The 21,919-nt window shown below is 42.3% G+C and overlaps 1 protein-coding gene across 5 annotated transcripts in view; it reads right to left on the bottom strand.

Annotated features, from left to right (window-relative positions):
- Positions 1-5,834: 5,834 nt before the first annotated feature.
- Positions 5,835-21,919, bottom strand: part of birc6 (baculoviral IAP repeat containing 6) — a 112,558-nt gene continuing 96,473 nt past the window's right edge. For all 5 annotated transcript variants that reach the window (XM_079168464.1, XM_079168466.1, XM_079168467.1 and 2 more), the window contains exons 69-73: positions 20,395-20,556; positions 18,955-19,032; positions 17,111-17,299; positions 8,713-8,847; positions 5,835-7,019 (exon numbers count right to left, since the gene is read on the bottom strand). In XM_079168464.1, the coding sequence (XP_079024590.1) occupies positions 6,840-7,019; positions 8,713-8,847; positions 17,111-17,299; positions 18,955-19,032; positions 20,395-20,556 (744 nt within the window). In that variant the 3' untranslated portion in view covers positions 5,835-6,839. The remainder of the gene's footprint in view (positions 7,020-8,712; positions 8,848-17,110; positions 17,300-18,954; positions 19,033-20,394; positions 20,557-21,919) is intronic.

Here is a 21,919-nt window from a genome sequence, read left to right as displayed (position 1 = left end):
GATTAATGGGTTACATTTCACCTTAAGGACATGGAAACTCAGTGATTTCATTGTTATACATTGTCAGTAACAAAAGAAAATGAATTGAGAATGAAGGAGCAGGTTCCCCTTTTGTTTGTCTTCGCACAAGGACTCCCATGCACATGCATGTGATGCAAAGCGCATTCCTGCCAATGATTCACACTATTCGATTGATCAACAGGTGGCTGTAATGCGCCAAGGAACATAACAATGCACCAACAAAGGCAGGGAATAAGAAAGCTGCTAGCTGGGGAACAATGTTGGAATTAAAATACTAGCTCAAGGCACAGTGCACTTACTAACACATAAGATAGGCTAAGTTTGTGTTTGGTTTCACACAATTCTCAAGTTCGTCTTCACTATCAAGGCTATCTGGATACAGAGGAATCCATTCATGAACTGGATGCCGTATAGGTGTGCCCGTGGGTTGAACAGATACATAGGTTGTAACAATCTTCCTGACACAGATCTTAGAAATGGTTGCAATTAGGGTGATAACAATCATAATCAAAATTATGCCTCACATTCCTTTACTCAGGCTCCAACCATGCAGTCTAAAAGGGTGCCATTTCCGTGGTCTTTCCATCGTTGGACAGCAACCTAGTCTCTCACGTCACCACCAGATGTCACTTGTTGGAGCTTGGCTTACTGGTGGAGGGAGGCGCTCGCTTTCACATTCACACCCTTCAACCTCTTAAGACCGTGTTTGTTTCTGATACCCATGCGTATGTGGAAAAGCACCAGTGGAAGTGCTTTTACCCAAGATAGACCTGTGTCTTCACAACACTTCGCCAGTTTAGATTCAATGGTGCCGTTTGCTCATTCAACCCCACCTGCTGATTGCGGATGATAAGAACAATGATGTCTGATGTTAAAACCTAAATATTGTGAAATTTCATCGAGGGCCTGGTTAGCAAACCCAGGACCATTATGCTAATGAGTTGAGGTATTCCCCAGCAGGGAATGATCTCTCTCAGGAGAATCTTTGCCACTGTTCCTGCGTCCTGTTTGGAAGTGGGGAAAACCTCCACCCATTTGCTGAACATGCACACTGTCACCAGGCAGTATTTATTCCCCTCAGATAGAGTTAGTTCAATAAAATCCATCATTAAATGTTCAAAAGGTTTATCTGGAGGGGGTAACCTTGTTGTGGTACTTTTATCACTATTTAGTGGCGGAGTTACTGACAAGTCTTTCTCATGAAAGACATTTCAGGAAAAGCTGGACATTGTAAGAAATGGTCAGTCATCCCCACAGCTGGCAGCCCTGACTCAGCAGGAAAAGGATTTGTATGAACGGTATTTCTTGCTGAAGTGTTGCACATTTTATGACTGGGTTTGGAGTTATGCTACGCTAACCTGAGGACACCATAGCATTTGAAAACTTTTGGAGAGACTCGAGTGGATCTACTACTCAACGAACACTTTCGCAGGGAAAGATCTCCACAACCGCGCCCGACATGCGGTCTGCGCCGGCCGGCGGGCGCCCCAACTGCGTTTTTTTTTTTTTTTTTACATAGTGACGTTACTACTAAACGTCTTTTCAACGGTGGGCGTAGACGTCTTTTAAACGTCCCCAGTGAGCATTTTTCCGTTGAAAAGACGTTGAAAAGACGTCTACGCCCACCGTTGAAAAGACGTTCAGAATTGGTTCAAAAGTGAAAGTTTTTTCGCCGACTATTCATAGACGGTGATTGAACGTTCATGCTTAGACCAGATTTCAACGGGATTTGCAATACTACAATTTGTCGTCCTCTACATTGTGCTAATAGTATATCCTCATTTTAGAGGCGTACTAAGAAACCACATCCACATTTATCAGTTGAAAGCCAGTATTGCAAATCCCGTTGAAATCTGGTTTAAACAACGACTATAAATAGTCGTCGAATAAACTTTCACTTTTGAACCAGTTTTAACATGATTTCACCTCGAAATGCTCTCAGATCAATATGTAGCAACTAAATACTTAAACATAGTAACACATCAGTTTACTTACAGGACAAAAGACCAAGTGAGACAGGCAACCTTTCATTTGTATTTATTAACGTCTTGCACCGAGACCCCCTATAAATACACACAATATAATGCACAATATAAATAACGTTCTTTATATATACACACACACAACCATCATCTCCTTTTCCTGATTTAAATGTCGTTGTCAAAGCCGCTCAGGAGCCGGTTTCAGAAGGTCTGCCATATTTTCAACTTGGACATCTGTAAATAAAACAAGTATTAGAAAAACATATTGACTTTTGGACTGTGTACAGCCCCACTCGCTGTCTGTCGTCTGTTACATGTGAAATGTCCTAAAACTCTTTGATAACGTCGGGCTACAGCAACAGTCCATATAAAGAGTCTCCAACATTTACTAACACATGTTTACTGTTCGTCCATTCATCCACGCTACAAGCTAACATGCTAACGCTACAAGCTAGCAGCCTCGCCCGCATGGTCAACATAACGTACTATTTATCCTATGGTAATGATATTTAGGTTTACAATATTGGAATAAAGTAGTTAAAGTACTTACAGAGTATGTCGTTAGCGTTAAGCATCGTCTTCAACGTTTACTAACACATGTTGCTAAAGCTACTCGCTAACATGCTAACGCTAGCTAGCAGTCTCGCCCGCATGGTCGGCATAACTTATTTTTGGTATTGTAACAATATTTAGGTTTACAATATTGGAATAAAGTAGTTAAAGTACTTACAGAGTATGTCGTTAGCGTTAAGCATCGTCTTCAACGTTTACTAACACATGTTGCTAAAGCTACTCGCTAACATGCTAACGCTAGCTAGCAGTCTCGCCCGCATGGTCGGCATAACTTATTTTTGGTATTGTAACAATATTTAGGTTTACAATATTGGAATAAAGTAGTTAAAGTACTTACAGAGTATGTTGTTAGCGTGAAGCATCGTTTATTCCGTCAGCTCGTTCACTTCACTCATCAACTCAGTAAGGGCTGGCGTGTCTCCAGACTGTCCCCAACAAAAATAAACAGAGTCCGTGCGCATGCGTGTTACAGCCGAAAACACAGACACGTATTTTGCAGGAACATACAAGACAGATTGTGCTCTTCTCTCATTACGACGTCCTGGGAGCTTCTTGTTGACAGCACAGAGTCTATAGTTCCATATTTATGACATTTTATATGAAACATTAAATGCGTTGAAATCACGTCTTCCTGTAGACCACATATCAACGGCCAGCGTAATATCATTTTGGAGAAATATGTTTAAAGTAACCAAAATCGCGTCTCTTTCAACCTACAACTGAACAAACCATCAATATTTTAAAAGAAATTGGTGTTTTGTGACACGTTGATATTGTAACCGTAATTTAGCCGGGTGAAATGACGGTGAAAATAGGTCTAAGACGTTCAGACCCGATTTCAACGCGATTTAAACCAAATATCAACGTTGAAATCCGGGTTAGTGCTCACTGGGTCTTTTCAACGGAAAAATGCTCACTGGGACTGTTCATTTGTCTATCGTCATTTTTATGAATAGTATGGCTCGTGCGCTTATGTGTTGGAATGCATGGATCCGCTGCAGGTTTGCTGGATTGATGCGTCATAATGAGGTTATTAGGAGGTAATTCAACTGTACCCAGTGAGCATTTTTCCGTAGTAGTACAGCACAGAAGGCCCAGGTATACAATGCACGGCCCGCCACTGGTTTTAACCCTGTAACGTGGTGCGGATCACAATCAAGCATCATCTGGATGACTCTCCAACCTGTTTGCATGCAAAATCTGGCCCATAGTCTCGTTGTCGTTGTCCTACGTGCCAAAGTGGCTGCTCCCTTTGGGAGGCTGGAGTTCTGCAGTCAGTTTCCCATCTGGTCACAAAATTCTTTCTATCCCATGCAGTGTTCTGTCCGACCATTTATAAGTTAAAGTAATGCTTATGTTAGGGAGTCTTTTGCGTGTAAGCAACCTCATTTTAGATGATTAGTTTGATGCAGATACTTCTAATACATATTTTTTCTCTCAAAATTGAAGTGATTCTTTTAGCAAATAAGTATTTAGGCTAATTCATGTTGTTTCCTGTCCCTACCACATTTTAAACTGTACTGAATGATTGAATTTCTATCACAACTATGAACAACAGTAAGACAGCAGGTCTTGAGTTATTGAGTCGGTCTGGACTGGATCTTGAAACTGCTCAGACTTGGTTTTGTCATGCGTTTCCACTTACAACTTCTAACACTAATATGTGTATGATTTGGAACATATTAATTCCAGCTTTTTTTATACTTAAAAAACTACAAACAGTATTTGGAATTTGACACCAGGGGAGTAAGTAAATTAGATCATATACACCTGAGCAAACATTATCCTCTCAAGACTGTGATGCTGTTGAAAGCTCCAGTAGAATATAAGTCCAGGTGTTCTTACAGCTCAGATCACATTCAGTCTGATACCTTTGACGCTAGATGGGCCTTTTTGCTGCAGGCGTTCATGTTTTTCCACCTTAGTAGCTGAAATGCACAGAGGTAAGGAATCATGTACTCAACTTTTAAAGTTTTCAACTGAAACAGTCAAAATATTACTGATGCATCTGAAAAAACCTGCAGAAGTAATCTAAACGAGACCATCAGTAAGAGCTATATTATATAAGTTATCCTTAATGCTGGTCATCAGTGCCGGCGACATCATGCAGGTTCACCTTCAGCTCAGACTCCAGCAGTGACCAGTCCACTGTGGACAGACCCAGATCCAGCGGGAAGAGAACTCCATACAGCACCTCCTCTTCCGGCCAGGAGCAGAGCCTCACCTCGCTGCTCCTCCAGTCCCCGCTGGGAGCAAACACTGACACCACTCCGCTGGAGGCCCAGGCCGTATTACTGGGCCCAATGGAGGGAAGGGAGGCACGGGAGAACCAGACCTGCTGCAGTAAAATGGGCTTTTCTAAAAGGAATCTGGTGCTAAAAACCACTACCGCTTTGGTCCACAGGGACCGCCAAGCTCGACACAAAACTAAAGTTGCTCGTAGTAAAATGAACTTGACACTTCAGTGCTAAATTACAGGTTCTCATTTATAGAATGGAATGTTTTGGTTTCCAACTATCATGGCCTTTAAACCCGTCTGCTTTCTATAAATATTTACAAATGCAGGTCAAAAAATATATTTGCAATTAATTTGGAGTGAATTGTTTAGATCTCAGCAATTTGAGTGTGGAAGGGACTCTTTTCTTCGACCTAAACTGCTACCACCCGCATACACCAACAGGCCCTGCAGCCCCATTATCTCATGAGCTTTTTGTACTGATGAGTATTAGTGTGCCGACATTAACACGCAAAACTTTCGGCCAAAGTTAGCGAGCATGGCTGTAGTCAGTCTACATAAATAATACATAAAGATGTTGCGTTTTAACTTCCATGTTGCTCATTTAGATGTGAATGTTTGAGGTTACTAAAAAAAATCTTCACATTTTACGTTTTTATGGCCGTTGTCAGCTGAATTCAAGAAGTTGAGGTTGTCAAAGACATTCAGAAAATAAAGTAACCCTGAAAGAGCAGAAAAGGCAGATGAACACACCCAACAAATTAGTCCCAATACTTTCATAAAAGAAAACTAGAATGCACTGACAATGACATGGATGAAGATTATAATCCTGCATGTTTTTTCTTTCAACCTCTCAACCAACAGAGTATTCACCGAGTATCCCATGTGTCACTGACGAGTCATCGATATTGCAACAACTAGTTCTCTGACTGACATCTTTGCTCAGGTGTGGTCCGTCTCGTTGAGGTGACGGGGCTGACGTCCGGTCACACGCAGAAAGAAGCATTCGCACAATCAATCCATACTTTCAAGCTCCATTTAATGTCCTAGCAAAAGGAGAATGTGACTGTTCTAAGGAGTGCGTAAAATAGAAAGTGCATTTGTTCACTGAAGTTCAACATAAAAAAAGAAAAGATCAAAGCAATTTTTATATCAGACGGAGCAGAATTATAAATGTTGTAGAAATAGCAAAGGAATCAGTAAAGGTACTCTGTTGGAGTATTTGGTGGCGTGGTGTAGATCAAAGGCACATCACAGCTTTGTATCTCACTGGGGATTGTTGCACACATACACATGCACAAGCCTTCAAAACTAATTTCCCATGTGGCTCTGACACTCTTATGATCTACAGTCATGTCGATGGAGAAGTTCTGAGAGGCAACACATGTTTATCCAGAGCATGGTGCTTTTTAATTTGGAGCCTGTAAAAGAGATAACATAGCAATTAAGAATGTCATCTCAGCATTTATTCAAGTGGATATGATCCGAGAGAAATCAAATGAAGCAATGATGACCAGAGGGGCTTTTTATCTCAAGTTCTGTTACGTGTGCGTTTTCTTTTAGTAACTTTAAAGAATGACCAATATCCTTGGTTACAACTGTTCTCAAAAAAAGTCAAAAAAAAGAAAAAAAAGAAAAGGAAATTAACATTCAGTAAACATTCTTCTCTAAAGGTAGTTTCCCTTATATAATCTGATTTCTTTTCTCTGCCATTATGTATACATAAACAAGTTTAATAACATACCAATCAGTGGTTATTTCACAATTGGAAAAAAGCACAAAATGTTTACAGTCTTTTACAGGTAAATAAAAGTTTTCAATAAGGGCGAAGCATACTCCATTGTTCTCGTCATCGTGTTCTGGTTCCCCACATCCCCTGCTATTCTGCTAGTAGATCTTTACATACAAATATTGACAAAGTGGTGGCTTGTGCTCTGAAGCCATCAAGTCTTTTCGAGAGTAATAATCATCATGAAGAGGAGGAGGGAGGAGGGGGGAGGGAAGGGAGAGGGTGGGAGGGTGAAGACTCATAGCTGTCCCTCGCTGCAGTGGCCATCCTGACTGCCACCGGGCTTCTCTGCGTCCTGACTGGACAGCTCTTTGAGGAGGAGGGCGGCGCTCCTCTCAGAGAACTCGTTGCTGTCGGGCTCCAGACCGTCGGGGCAGGGCAGCTTCAGAAGCTCCTCTCTGAGCTGAGCTGTGTGTCTCTGCAGGGACAACACACACCAGGTCGGGCTTAACTTTACAGCAAACATTAAAGGAATAGAACACATTTTTTAGAGATGAACATGTTGTTAAATCTGCTTATTCTATATTTTTCTTATTGTCAACACATCCCATGAACGTCTCTCTGTGGTTCTCAGCCCCTAAACCACTTGTTCCCACTAAAGAGTTAAATCTTCAGGAAAATCTCACAAAAAAGTTACATTTTTAAAAAAAGGCTCTGATTTCTTAAAACGGCTGCATTTGTTGAGACTAGTTTCAGCAGCAGATTAACCCACGTTTCAAGGTAGCAGGGGTGTAGGACTGGGGGGAAGGGGACATGGCCCCCATGTGAGGAGGGACCCTAAAGATACTTGGGGCCAGAAGAGAATGCCGATGTACACAGTCCAGACATTTGTGCCCTGCTAGTATTTTGGGCAGCAGGACGATGAATGTGGGATTGTGTGTGTGTGTGTGTGTGTGTGTGTGTGTGTGTGTGCGCGTGTGTGTGTTCATCCAGTGTAAGAGTGAAGTCTGTTGACATTCACTGTCCCCAAAGTAAAGCTTGTACTGAACCTGCAGAACTAATGACAGCCTCAGTTGTGCTCTGTGCCTCGTATCATGTTAGCGTGTCATCATGCTAAACTAACATGTTGAACGTGGTTAACAATAAACCTGCTAAACATCAACATGTTAACCTCGTCATGGTGAGCATGTTAGCATGCTGACACTAGCATTCAGCCGCTAGCACATCTGTAGACCCGTACACCATTTCAGACAGCAGATGTGTGTATGACGCGGGTCCACTCAACACATGCCATATTTCCTCTCTTCTCTTTTTTCATTTATTCACTCAAGGTTCAGCTCATTAAAGCCGGCGGACTCTGTCTGAGGGGGTGTTAGTCTTGATAAGTTTGTGGACAACATTGGGGCTTGAGGTCACAGAGGAATGAGATGTTTCAGGCTTTGATTCACACACCATACCTGTTGTGTATGTGCTCATGGGATTTCGTTAACACAGAAAAATATAAAATCTCAACAGACTTCCTCAAATCAGTTAGCACAGTCTGCTATGCCATTAACTTCCAACTGCTGGAGCTGCTTACTGCCAGTGTGACCAGGACCTCCATACAAGAGACTCAAGTGAAGATTCCACCTCCTGCAAAGTATGTGTGTGACCTTGACTGATATCTAAAAATACTTTAATTCAAAATGTCAACTCACACAATAAGGGAAAATGACAAAAAACAATGTCTATAAAAATAGGAAAATATCTCTGCTGACACAGATTGAAGAACGTGCAGAATGGGGATAAAGCAACATTCTTTTACTCTCAAACAAGGAAGCTAAACGAGAAGAGGCAGCTGTGGGACAGCAGCTAGCTGTTATCAGTGGAGCTGGATTATTTACAGTGGGGATTAGACGAGTTTATTTACCGCCAGAGGGAGAAGAGATGAGAGCTGCCGAAGAGCCTGGAGACACACAGTTTGTGGGCGCTGGTTATAGTGTTGGAGTGTGTGTGTGTGTGTTATGAGCTCCTGTGTTTGTCGGCTGGGACATGATACAAGGCGGCCTGTCGAGAGCCCGCTGTCCCCTGCAGACAGTTCGCTGTTAATTAGAGTTGAAATGTGCGTTCCCAGCACAGAATACCGGCTGTGCTTTGTCAATACGTTACGCGGGTACATTTACTGACTTTACCTTCAGTGCAGCGGCATGGTGGGACATGGTGCGGCCCACCCTCTTGTCGCTGCTGTACTGCTGGATGTCAGCGATCCACTCCTCGCACTGAGACATGATCTCTGTTCGCTTCAGGTAGAAGTGTTTGTGGATCACCTGCAAACACATGGCACAACAGTGTTCAACCACAGGGACATATATATACTCATATATAAATATTCATACAGGTACATAGTGAAGGGTTGTGACAAGCCTTCACAAGTCATTTATAGCTGATTTATTTATGCTCGTGGTAATATTATCCTCTATTGGTTGCTTCTCAAACTGTGTGTTGTATAAAGACACATTTGCTCTGGTAGTGTAACATTTTGAAAAAGATGGGTCTGTGCCATTTTCAAATGTTTCAACTTGCGCACACAATTAGCGATTGTCCAAAGGCTTCAAGACTCCAATCAAGTTTTGAGCTGAGTCAGTCTGTGGCAGATGAAAACAGCCTGCAGAAACATTCCAGTGGTCAAATATTGACATGAATAAAACCAGAAGAACACTCCCTTCATGTCCAAACAGTTGAGCTTCACATGATCATTACCACTAGCGGCTCTAGGAATGTCTGTCGGTCGGCTAACCACTGTGGTCCTCAACAGCTTTTGGATACTTGGTCCCATTTCTCACCACCTCTTCAGAAAGTAGCCATCTTAGGATGGGCGTGTCCGGCTACGCTGTTATTATTATTTGCTGTAAAAAAAGCAAAGAACCAAAACCTCCATGTTATCACAGTTATCTTAGTTTCGAAATGCTCAAGTTTGGTCTGATGATGATCCAGATGTTGATCCGTTTACCATAAATGCAATAGTTGTGCTGCGTAGAACCTTGCTGGTTATTGGGCCATCCTCTGATAGAAAAGGAGGGCTGGTGCTTCTATCAGTGTCTCTCTCATGAATCTGTTCACTCCCTCTACAATGTATGGAATGAAGCACATGCCACGCACAGCATACAGATTCCTCTCAAAGGACAGTGATCAACCTCTCTCCATCCCTGAGCAGCTGTTTATTAAGGGTGCTTTAGTCTTTCTGATGTCATCTACACCCAGGTCCCCTGCTTTCCTGCCCCTCCAGTCCACTTCCTAGCAACAGTTGCCAGGGCCGGGCCATCAGTATGCAGTGAGTGCTGTAGAGTCGCAGCTCTGCTGGTGGAGGGAGTGGATTAGTTATTATGGTGCCTGCTGATTTGCTGTTTACCAGGGGAGGAGAGTTTGGGGACCACTCTAATCTCTCTCTTCCTTCCTCATCTCCCTCTGCTCTGTTCATCTTCATTCCATCTTTGTCGCTACTTCCCATCTCTCCCTGTTTAATGTTCCACCCACCCAGCCCCCCACTCCCTCTGCTCCTTGAGTTACATTCAGTGTGGTGGGCGACGGTCCCCAGCTGAGAGGGAATGTTTCAAGGTCACAGATGTGGTAAACATGGTTAGATCAGCGGCCGCTTGAGTCTGCTTGAAAACGAGACAAGATCCAGTAATCAAGACACGGTTTCGGCGTACAGCCCATGATGAGAAACACAATGACAAGAGCCGAAGCCTGACCTTATGCCTAGACGTGTTCACACGTGTGGTTAAAATGGGCGTTTCCCCTGGGGCTCCATGCAGCGAGGGCCAGCAGCCGTTTAACGTTTGGTCTTTGAACATGGCCATCTATCACAAAATGGAAGGAAGCTCTAAATGCAAATGACCTTTCAGGAAAACACATGTCTTTATGCACATGCACAGGTTCATTGATAGCTGTACATACGAGTACATGCAGCTCACATGTGCAGTCAGAGACGAGGTTCTCTGATGGAGAGCCCCAGGCAGATCAACTCAGTGACCTTTGAGGTAACGCTGTCCACTCATTATTGCACAGGGCAACTGAGGAAGGAAGAGCAGCCGAGGAATGGGCACGTGGAAACACTCGACACATGAAGGGTCAAGGGCGAGACTAAAGCAAGCAGCCGTTAAAAAGTCCCATATTCTTAGTTTTCTGTATTCCATCAGTAGAGTGCTGAGGTCTCAGGTACCAGCCCTGACCCGCTCCGGTACCGGAGCTCAAAGAATTCCAACCCTGACATCCACAAGCTCAGATCAAAGAGGTTTCTAGCACACATTCTCATCTCCTTGGTACAATATTACTCAGAATATCGCTTTGAAACAGTGACCTGCATAGAATATCATTTCACAATAAAGACGCTAACATGGTGATGCCCAGCAGTCATAATAACACAAGCACAGCTGAGGCTGATGGGAATGTGATTAGTTATAGATAGATATTTGGTCATAAACCAACGGACCGACCAACCTTGGCATCAACAGAGCCACAACACTAGCATGGCTAAAACGCTTTATTGTTGAGATGTATTCCTCTATCGCTAGCAGTTTATTGTAAAAGTCTTGCAGAGTTTTAGGGATTTAGGTAACTTTTAGCCATGACAAGATTATGTCAAGTCAGCCAAAATGAAGCAATAATCTATTTGCTTGTTTTGGATTCTCTGAAAGTACGGTATGAACTGTATCTGTTCTGTGACAACATCGAGAACCAAAAAGGGAAGTATTGTTGGAAGTACAGGCAGAACTCTGAGCCAGTTCATTTGGTATTATGCCTATACATTTATGTCTCCAGGAACTAGATGGAGTCCTGGGTGTTGCAAGGCTACAAGTAAAAGTAATCAGGCTTACTGAAATTACAGACAGGTGTTGGTGCTTTTTGTTCCAATAACAATCTCTGGAAAGCTGTTCCAGACAACCAGTCAGCCCCATGATGTCTGCTGAGACACACTGATACGGCTCTACACACACATACACACTGTTAAAGAAGAAGAGGTAACACCTGAGGGCTGCTGGCTTGGTCATACCGATCAATAATGCAGCGATAGAGAGTACTCATGGGAACAATCCAATCCCCTGTGAGGACAGCTCCCTACCACTTTGTGCTGTGTGTGAGAGAGTTACTATGAGACACCGTACGCAGTGAATGGGGAGGATTTTGTGCGAGACTCCAGGTCTTTCTGCAAACGTTTCTGTGCAGCCGTGGAAGCTTCATCGAGTGCAGCTCTTGATCCATATGAGCACGGCCTCCAGAGGTCAGCTGAAGAATATATAAAAAGTAGACACTCGTGGTCTGTGACATTGACCCTCATCCTATGGTACTAAACCAGTTCTGGTGCTGTTTGCCTGACATGATGTGGAGCAGGTCAAGGATGTCAGTGGCTCCAAAGGCCCTTTTACATTCCAGTGCAGATGTAAATAAGATGTCAATGCTGACTTCACACTCACACAGCTTGCTAACACCATACACACAGTTAGGTCATTACTCACCTCAAACATGCACATTTACTAGTGTTCTCTTTCTTTCTCATACACACAATTATCCATATGTTAACATGCAACCCATTGTCCTTAATTCCACCTGACAGTCTGCTGCTGCATAATTTAGGCCTGTACTCCATGCTCCAGCGTTCTCTATAAATAGCATGTGGTAACATTGGATTCTCACACACAGACACCAAAGATAAAATCGTATCTATGCAGTTGGATCCCGCTAATATAATGTTCATAAGAGCTAAAGAACAGTAGCAACATCATCAATATGGACAATACAACTGTACTTGCTACATACTGCTAAACAATGTACCTTTAACAACAGGCAGTATTTTGTGCACAGGCTATTGAGGGCACCTGGTTGAAGGGAATAAGCGAGGAGGCACAAAATGGATTTTGGTATTCCATTACATACGTTACATGGTATTGGTTACTTTGCCATCCTTTGCTCATAAAAGTTTCAATAGAACTATTTTGAATTTTGAACTCCCCAGAAAAAGGAAATCTTCTTAAAGACTTAAAAAGTGGGAAAAGGGGAAGTCAGGTGGATCAAAGGCAACAAAAAGGAAACAAGACTTACTCTGAACAAGAGCGGGCTCTTCCCTTACAGTCTATACAAACCACGTGAAAGCAATGGAGCACTAAGTCTTCCTGGCTGCTCAGCAGCGGTGGGCAGCCAGCTACTGTACGTATATACCAGCAGAACTGATGGCTAAAACAATACAAAGGAGCTGTTTTTGTTTAGAGTTAATTGAATAGTTTGTTTCTTTGCACCTATTAAAAAAGTGTTTGTCCCACCTTCTCAGTTACAAAGATTTTCTATGAACCATCCAAATAAAGTTGGAAGAAAAGGAATCCTTGTTGAACTTTCCGGAGAGCCTTTGTCTCTGACATTAAGCCTGTTCTACTACTGAATCCCATGCTAAGCTCATATGATCATCAAGCTTTATACGGCATGTTCTGAGCAAGATGAGGTCAAGATGATGGAAAAGTGCAACAGCTCTGTGACAGGGTTAGAGGATAGTGACGCTGCCGTTGAGTGTGTGCTGTTATTCATCAAAAGTGAAAACAGCTGGAAAAGCAAAGGTTGGTGTGGAGGTTTATGATAAAGCTGTACGGGTGAATCAGACAACTACAAGACCACAGAAGCCCACTGGTTCACATGGAGGGCCTCTTTTAGGACTGGCTGAACGACTCCATTGATTTTCAGTCATAGTGGAAGACAGCCTCTAAAGATCTTGAGGGACAATACATACATAGAGCGATGTATTGGGTTTTCAAACAAACAGTGCTGTGAGCCCTACAGATGTGGTGCACATCAAGACGGGTTATTGAAAGGACGCCTCTTACTGCCAATCACAAAACTGTGGCTTGTGTCTTGAGTAATTGTAGCATTTATTCTCTGACAAATAAAGTGCACTGCTACGTTCACAGGTGTATCGTCACTGCTAACTTCATACTCATCACACGCTCTCTCTCTCTTGACCAATCACTAGCTGACGTTACGCTGGTGGAAACCCAGACAGTGTTCCAGGCAGACACACAGCTGGCAACCTTGCAGCTAAACTATTTGATGCAGAGGAGAGTCACAGGGAAAGTGTCTGCATGTGTACGAGACATGTAACATGGTGGCTGCTAACTCTCCCAGACGGGTGACCTGGAGACTCTGCTCATACACTGGTGATAAATGAAGGATTTAACCTGTGTGTGGATCAGGTTATCGTTGCTGCTGGGCGGCTTGTTAAGCATATCAAGAGTAAAATTTGCATCCCTAGTCAGGAGTGGAAATGCTTAAGATGCTGCCTCATGAAGAGTGACAGGGTGTGCTTAGGTAAGTGAGAGACTTGACAGCATCAGTCTTGAGACACATCAGCCGAGCTGCGGCGGGGACCGACGCGTCAGCAGACATTGCTGCATCTTCAGCACCAAGGACAGCAGATGTAAGCCAAAACACGGAATGTTCAACAAGCCCTGCATTCAGTTTTCAGGAACAGTCTAGTGGCTGACTAAATGCCGGGCGGGGGCGTGGCACGAAGGCAGTCAACAAGCAAAACGTCAGTTGACTTCACATAGTTTCTGGTGAATTACCGATACACTGCTGGTACGTTTGCGACTGGATTCATGTATTAAGCATTGACTGTATATAAGAAGTGGACGCAGGTGTTGTGACATCACCCATTGGTTTGTAGACGGCTGTTTTGCGTATTTTGGATGTCGACTTCTTGGATTTTTGCAACCAGTGAAGGAAAGGGAACGTATTTGGAATTTCGGAGGAGTGACGTAGAGACACCGTATACGGCTCTGGTACAAGCAGTGACCTGTCAATCACCGTGTAGCCCCGCCCTAAAGCATCCCCTGCTTTATGGTCTGTTTGACTCTAAATGGACCATCATTTACTAAATGAACATCATGCTGTATTAAAGAAGACTTGAAACTAGAGATTGAGACCATAAACTCACGTTTACAATGTTTACTGAGGTAATAAATCAAGAGAGAAGTAGAGTCATTTTCTCATAGACTTCTATACAACCAGAGGAGTCGCCCCCTGATGGCCGTTAGAGAGAATGCAGCTTCAGGGCTCTTCAGTATTGGCTTCACTTTTCAGAACAGGATGTGGCGCCTGGTATTAAGTACATCGCTAGCTATCTACCAAGCTATATATTTATGAAAAATAGCTTCAGAAAAATGAGGACATGCATGAAGAAGGCGTAGCTGTTCAGGTGGTTGTAAATCGAAGAGAAAAACCTTGATTGCCATGAAAAAAGTTGAGTTAACTCCTCCATCATTACTTTCTACTGACTTGGTATGGCAAAACAAAAACAAAACATCCCCTCCCAAACAGACATCAGCTGACATGAACAGTGTCTTTACAGTCTCAATCAATGAAGTGAAATTAAATGGCAATTCAGTCCGATTACTTCTATTGTATTCTCTTGCCTTCCGTAGAGAATTTACCAAAGCACCTAGCACTCCTTGAGGGGATTACAGATGTTAAAAAATCTGATATCATTTCCAAAAATGTCATGAGTAGTGTTAATGTAATGATATAATTATCAAAATGACTGCTGAAGTAATACCACTGAGAATTGATTCCACAAACAAAGGAGACAAAGCTGCGTATCTTGCAGACATGCACTTCACTCTGTAAATCATACGATATGACATCATGTTAGTCATTTTTTACACTAGCACTCTGACTTGACTAGACATAGCTTCCTTAACACGTCTTAAGAGGGATTCATTTCAAGTTGTTCTCCCCACATCGGGACACAATACTTTTCACCGCTCCTTGTGGATTCATTTATAGAAAACATCAAGCAGAAGCATAGCTCATGGCTGCTTGTCTTCCTCTCTGAGTCCGTGTTTGTCTCAGCTCAGCTCATACTTAAAAGTGCTAAAAGGCCAGGGGTGAGAAAAGCACATGGGGGTATCTCACCAAGCTTAATTGAATTTCTGTGTGCGTATGTGTGAGATTGCTCAGCCGGGTGGCATTGCCTTGTTACCCTTAATATCCCTCGGTCCAATGGCCCATTTCACAGACTGGCTGGGTGATGTCATGGACCCATTTTTTTTCCCTTTAATCTTAGCATTGCCTGCTGTGCAAAGGCCAGATAGTCTTATAATATTTCACCTTCAAATCCCACAGAAATACAGCACTGGCTGCAGATACATGAAGAGAATAATGTATCCCACAAATACTCAAAATCGTCCACAATGCAACTGTAACTTGCCTCAGAGGGCTTCACAATCTTTACAGAATTCAACATCATCTGTCCCCCCCCATGTTTTTTTTTCTAGTTGCTGATTTTGCTTTGCTAAAAATGCGCCTCAATCGAGAGATTCATTTATATTAAGTAATTTACATATATATCAAAAAATAATAAATAACAATTACATATTTTCCTCAAATCGTTCAGGCCATTTGGATTGTGATTGCTTTAATAACTCTTTTCATAAAAAAAGCAGTAAACCCAAATCCAAGCCTCAAAATGTCCTTTCACAAACGTGAATGAATATTTCCATGTTTTTTTTCGTCAATGTTTTTCTCATGCAATCCTGTCAAGGTGATTGGATCACTTTTATTTCTCTCCCTCCGTTCACCCCCCTTCCTCTCTCTCATTCTCCTCTCCATAGCGCTCCTCTTCCTCCGTTCCTCTTACTTGACATTTCTGCTGTGGTTGAAAGATTGTTATCTTCCCCAGCACTATCCATCTCACTACGGACCCTTTAAAGGATCCTATTCTATGAAAAACTGTGAGGAAGAAAGGGGGGAGGAGGGAGGAGGGAAAGGCCAACCTCCAGACGACGTCATCTACCAAGGAATTAATAAGAGGGGAATTTATTGGCAGACAGCGTGGCCCAGCAACCCTCAGGGAGGACAGGTTGCTTTTCATTCTTCTTTCGGTTTCTGGACTGAAATAAGTGGAACAATGTCAAGAAAGACATAGGTATTTAGCTAATACATCATGGGAATGGTTCTGTACCATACTGGAACTTTGTATTCAGAGTGGAGGTGAAAAGAAAAACCTTGTAAAAACAGAAATGTAACTAAAATGACCGTCTTGCGGTTGAAAGTCACGTTCCAATTACATCCGTCTGTCCGAAATGTCATCACTTCATCATTTTATTCCTATATTGTTGTGTTAAATCATCATAATTAGCAAATAAATTCTTGAGTTATGGCTTAAAAAAAGTGTTTCGTAAGGTCACAGTGACCTTTGCCCACCAAATGTTCACCAGTCCATCCTTTAGTATAAGTAGAGGTTTGTTCTAAATGTAAAGAAAGTCCCTCAAGAATTCCCTTTCACTATTGGCATTACAACGATACATCGTACGTAATTCATGGAAAATATAACAACTTTTCAGTTACCCGTTTAGGTTTTGGAGGTTCTAATCTTTGAAGATTAAGTCAGTTTATGTAGATTAGAAAAGAATTTGCGAACTTGCTTTTCATCATTATTCATTCTTTTATGCCAGTGCAGCACAGAATAATGGCATCTGGAGGGTGTTAATGAGCATCAAAACAACCTTTGAAACACAAGAAAACTCTTTGCACCACACTGATTCCTACCTCTTTGAAGCATGGCGAGGGGTTGCGCATCTGCTCCAGCATGGCCCATTTGACGGTGGCCTGCCGGATGTTGCCATCATATTCCCGTGAGCTCTGGGTGCCACTAGGAGTCCCGCGGGAGCGTTCATACCCCGGCTCATTGAAGTAGGGCTCAGTCACCAGAATGAGGGACTGCACCGACACGAGCACCTACAGCAGATCGAGTCAGGGAGAAACAGAATGTGAGGAACAGTTTCAAGATCCCCACTGTGGTCCCATTGTGAACTCTACACACTTCACTGATATAAAAGGCAGCTTGGTTTGGTTTCAGAGGCGCTGAGATTAAAACCACATTCTAATACATTCTAATACAATTAATGTGTCCAACTAGTTGATCTATTGGTAAATTACGCCGACATCTCCTTAGTGTCCTGGCAATGCTGGACATTTAGAAGAGAGTCTGACAAAAGCAAGGAATATTATGGACCGATAGAGATATATCCTTCAATATATCTGGATTAACAGCTGGATTAATGCCTTGGCCTGTCTCAAGGAGACTAAGGACGTCCTCCTGCATCACTCTGTCCCTTCCGAGCCACTATATTACCAACTATAACGATCTCAGGCTTGGATGCCTGCCTGCTGGCCCCAGCCACACAAAATGCTCCATCAACTGGATACCTTCAACTGTTGCAATCTGTCTGTCTTAAACTGGGTTGCCAGATTTCAGAGCCGATATCCACCTCAGTTGATGACCGCTTGATCCCTGCCTACTCCCATCTCCTATTCAACCCCCCCCCCACATTTTCCATCATTTATCCACAGCATGCTGACCGGAATGATAATCAATGGAGACATCTCTATGCACTCTCCACCCCTGCAAGAGAGGGAATTATAAAAAACAGAGGAGGTATACATTTCTGAGAGCTTTTCCGGCATGCTTGATTGCACAGGGCAACCAACCCAGTAATGCTGTGGGGGTGTCATCATGTGTGTGTTTACCCACAAGTCTGTGCACCGCTTTGGATTCCCAGTAGTCCCTTATTGCTATACGTTATCTATTGCACATATCAGAAGACCAGACCCTCAAGGCCTTAGACTGAGAAAAAAAAAATCTATCTTGACAAATGGCTTGGTATGTAAACATATTTCATCATCCATAAATAACATTAAAAACATTGCATTCTTATTGAAAGCTGTAGCTCTACTACAACTCAGCTTATACACAGCAGGAATGCAGGCGATAGAGCAGGCAGAAATATTGGCTTCTGGTGTCAAACCACAAATATCTGACAGCAAGTGCACAAAGGTAAGAATGTGATTTTTAAAAGGCAGAGCACAACATCCTTCTTTTACCAAGACAGCCTTAAAATGTCTCCAGTCATTCAAAGCTCAACAGCTTTACCACAACGGATCTCAGTGAAGCATCGTTTTAACTGTGTATCCTACGATACGTTTCAAAGTAAAAATTAAATATTTGTCTTCCAAATAAACAATCGAAAGAAAAGTAATAATACAAATAAAACTTGAAAACATTGCTAAATCAAGGGTGAAAACAGATGGCATCTGGGCTAAACATGCTATTGAAGCTATCTGATTTGGACTTCAAGATGAGTGATGTGTGTCAGCAGGCATATCTTCAAGGTTTGAATGATACCCACACACGGTCACCAAAGCAAAGTAATAACGTGGCTTTAAAAGGGATCCTTCATGTCAGCTGATGAAACATCATGCCCATTAATACAGAGCCCCTGGCGGCGTAATGACAGGCTAGAGATAAACTACAGCCTGTGACACAAAGACTCACAACAGCCCTGTTGATCCATTCAGACAGGAGACTCTGCCATGATGGATCATCACCTCACCTGTAGAAAGCTTGAGGTCTGTGGGTTCCATTTCTCCTCTGGTCTCCCATGCCATGTGTTGAGGATACTTAAACATACCTGATTAACACACAGAAAAAAAACAGTTGATTTTACTGAAAGATTCAACAATGAGTATAAATAATGAGGCTTGGGGATGGGGATTACGCAATTTCTTTATGGTTCTGTTCAACTTCAATTGATACTCCTTTGTTTGCTAATGAGAAATGTTCCCATCATGTTAATCACCTTGAAGCAGCTTCAAATCACTGAACTGACACAATTCTAAGCTAATGTTGAGCTCCAGTTGACAAGCTTCTTATATGCATCTACCTTCTCTTTTAACCATATATCCATCCCCCATCAGTGAGCTGAACTCTAGCCCCATGTATTTATCACAGCAGCCTTCTGGGCCCTTACTTAAACATGTGGACTGTCAGCGGCTGCCTAATGAGGTTGAGCTTAGGCACCGTGACCCCAACTCCTGGATGGTAGGTAAGCCAGGACCACAGAGGGAGAGCGAAACATATTCTAACATGTGTGGAGAAAACCTCCAGGATGTCCACTACCAAATATCAAGTTTAATTAAAAACTGGACATCTGACAGGGAAGGTCTTCAGATACACTGTTAGTTTGACATGTCCACGCCATATTGGGTTCTTGATGGACAACCAGGCAGGTTATTTTCCTTCACCTCTCACTACAGTCAGTGGAGATCAACTCTCTCAATCCTGGGCAGAATGTTGTCATTCTTCACTCCCTTTATGGTGACTCCATGTTTTAGCTATGCATGTCATAATGTTATTTTCAGGACACTCTAGGCTAATCGGAAATGCTATACTTTGAAACACTACGATACCTGTTCCAAGGTGGTTTTTATGACACAATTTGAAAAAAGGCATTAGAAAGACTATCCTGGCAAAAACATGTTTTTTTTCCACCTGTTCTTAAGTCAAACAGAATAAAAAACTATTTAGATCAGACTTAGAAATTGGATCACCAGAATCTCCTTTTCTCACTTGCTTCTCAGGTCTTCCATAAAAAAACATTTTCAACTATGAAAATTGAGATAATTATGAAAAATGTAAATCTTAAATTTTTTTATCCTACATAATAAAAATACTTCGGTTTGATATAGATCATTTAAAATGATTATTAAATCAACACCATAATGCTGCTAAAATAAAACGGTCGGTAAAGCATTAGCTGCTATCCCTGAAAGGAGTAGGTGGTGCAGATTTATGCAAATCCACAGTATGTACTCATTCTCCTGTCAATGACAGAACGGCCCCCTCATTTACAGTTATTAGAAGATGGTGTGCTTTTTGACTTAATTTGCGTAACTCTGGTTTAAAAGGTTAAAAAAGATAGAATCCTCCATTATGTTTACATTTACTTGATTTAATGACTAACATTAACACACTTGAAGCCTTTTCAACTCACTTTGCCGTCATTGTAGAGGTTAGGGTTAAAGCGCACACTGTGTCCACCGGTGGTCTCCAGGTTGACCAGAGGAGGGGAGTTCGGATAGTCTTGCGGAAAATAAACATCAAACTCAAAGCAGCCGTTGGCATATGGGGTGTCTGCTGGGCCTGTGATGAGAACCTGTAAACACAAAGAAGGCTTCGATATAAAAAACAGGCCAAGAAAGGGTTATTCATTACACACACTGAAAGAGGGTTAATTAAATAATAATACCATGGTGAAAAGGTGCTGACTCTTTCAGGCTTTGCCACAGCCACAACAATGTAATTACCAACAAGGCTAAAGGGTGAAATTAGCAGAGAGAAAGAGACCAGTTCTATCCACAATGTATTTCCTGTAAAGGAGATTAGCTCATTAATCAAAGAAAACAAGCACTTAAAGCTGTTAAAAGGACCTGAATACATATATACATATAAATAAATAATCTAAAACACCGGTAATATCTCTGCATCTATTTCTACGTCCCTTGCAAGTGCAACAAAGCTAACAAGAGTCAGGGAGATGTCAAAACAGTCTGGACACTCACACAGATCTGAGAAGATGCTTTATCTGCCAAAATAAGAGAAATCAACTGTGTGGGTAAACAATAGGTGTGCAGGGCTCAGAAAACTCAACCGACTCTCACACGACAGCCACGTGGAATAACAACCTGGGTGGGTTCAGTCAGAACTGAATGAGCCTATCAGATTATAGACCTTCAAGAAAACTACATAAAGTCAAGTTGCCTTGCTGGAAGCTGAATGCTACTCAGCTGCAGCCTGGAGCGCCTGCAGGACCTGATTACGTTTGAGGATGCAGTGTGGATGTGTTTTTCCTACAGAGACATTTCTGAAACTTTGACATGAACATTCAGACCCAACACTTCCGACCACAATCTGGTCGGAAGACCTTCATTTTTTATGATGAAGACTTCATCTATAATAGAGACTGACACACTGTCCTTATGTGACAGGCTTGAATAAATGCAACAATGCTGTTGTGGTACTAATGTAAGGACTCAGGGGTGAGGTACAATGATGCACTGACCCCTCACAGATCATGAGATTTCCACCTCACCAGCCACAGTCCCTTTCTGCTGATGCTGCTCCTTAGGCCATGCTATTCTCAGGGAAAACGTTCATTTTGGTAGGTTTCTTTGAACATTATGCACTAAACAGTATCTTTACTATTATGTCACACTTTGTGACCACAGTTGTGCGTTGTAGTGAGATGATTACCTTTGGTCTTTGTTGACAGTTAAAAAAAGGATGATTTTATCTCCATTGTATGGCCAATCAATCAGTAGATGTTTTTGTCATATATAAATGTTAATGTTTAAATTTCAGTTGCTTCCACACCTGCAACAGAACTAACACTATATAAGTGCTGTTATTTTCTTACACTGATGTTTGTATGCAGTGATGTGTTCATCTGTTTTGTTCCTGACTTTGTTGTTGGTATGCTGCTGCCTTTCTTTAGAGTGTTCTTTTTCCGGAACGGAGCC

Source organism: Pholis gunnellus (assembly GCF_910591455.1).
Source record: "Pholis gunnellus genome assembly, chromosome: 11".
Lineage (NCBI taxonomy): Eukaryota > Metazoa > Chordata > Actinopteri > Perciformes > Pholidae > Pholis > Pholis gunnellus.
The sequence above is the reverse complement of the archived record's forward strand: the minus strand, read 5'-3'. Positions and strand labels throughout refer to the sequence as shown.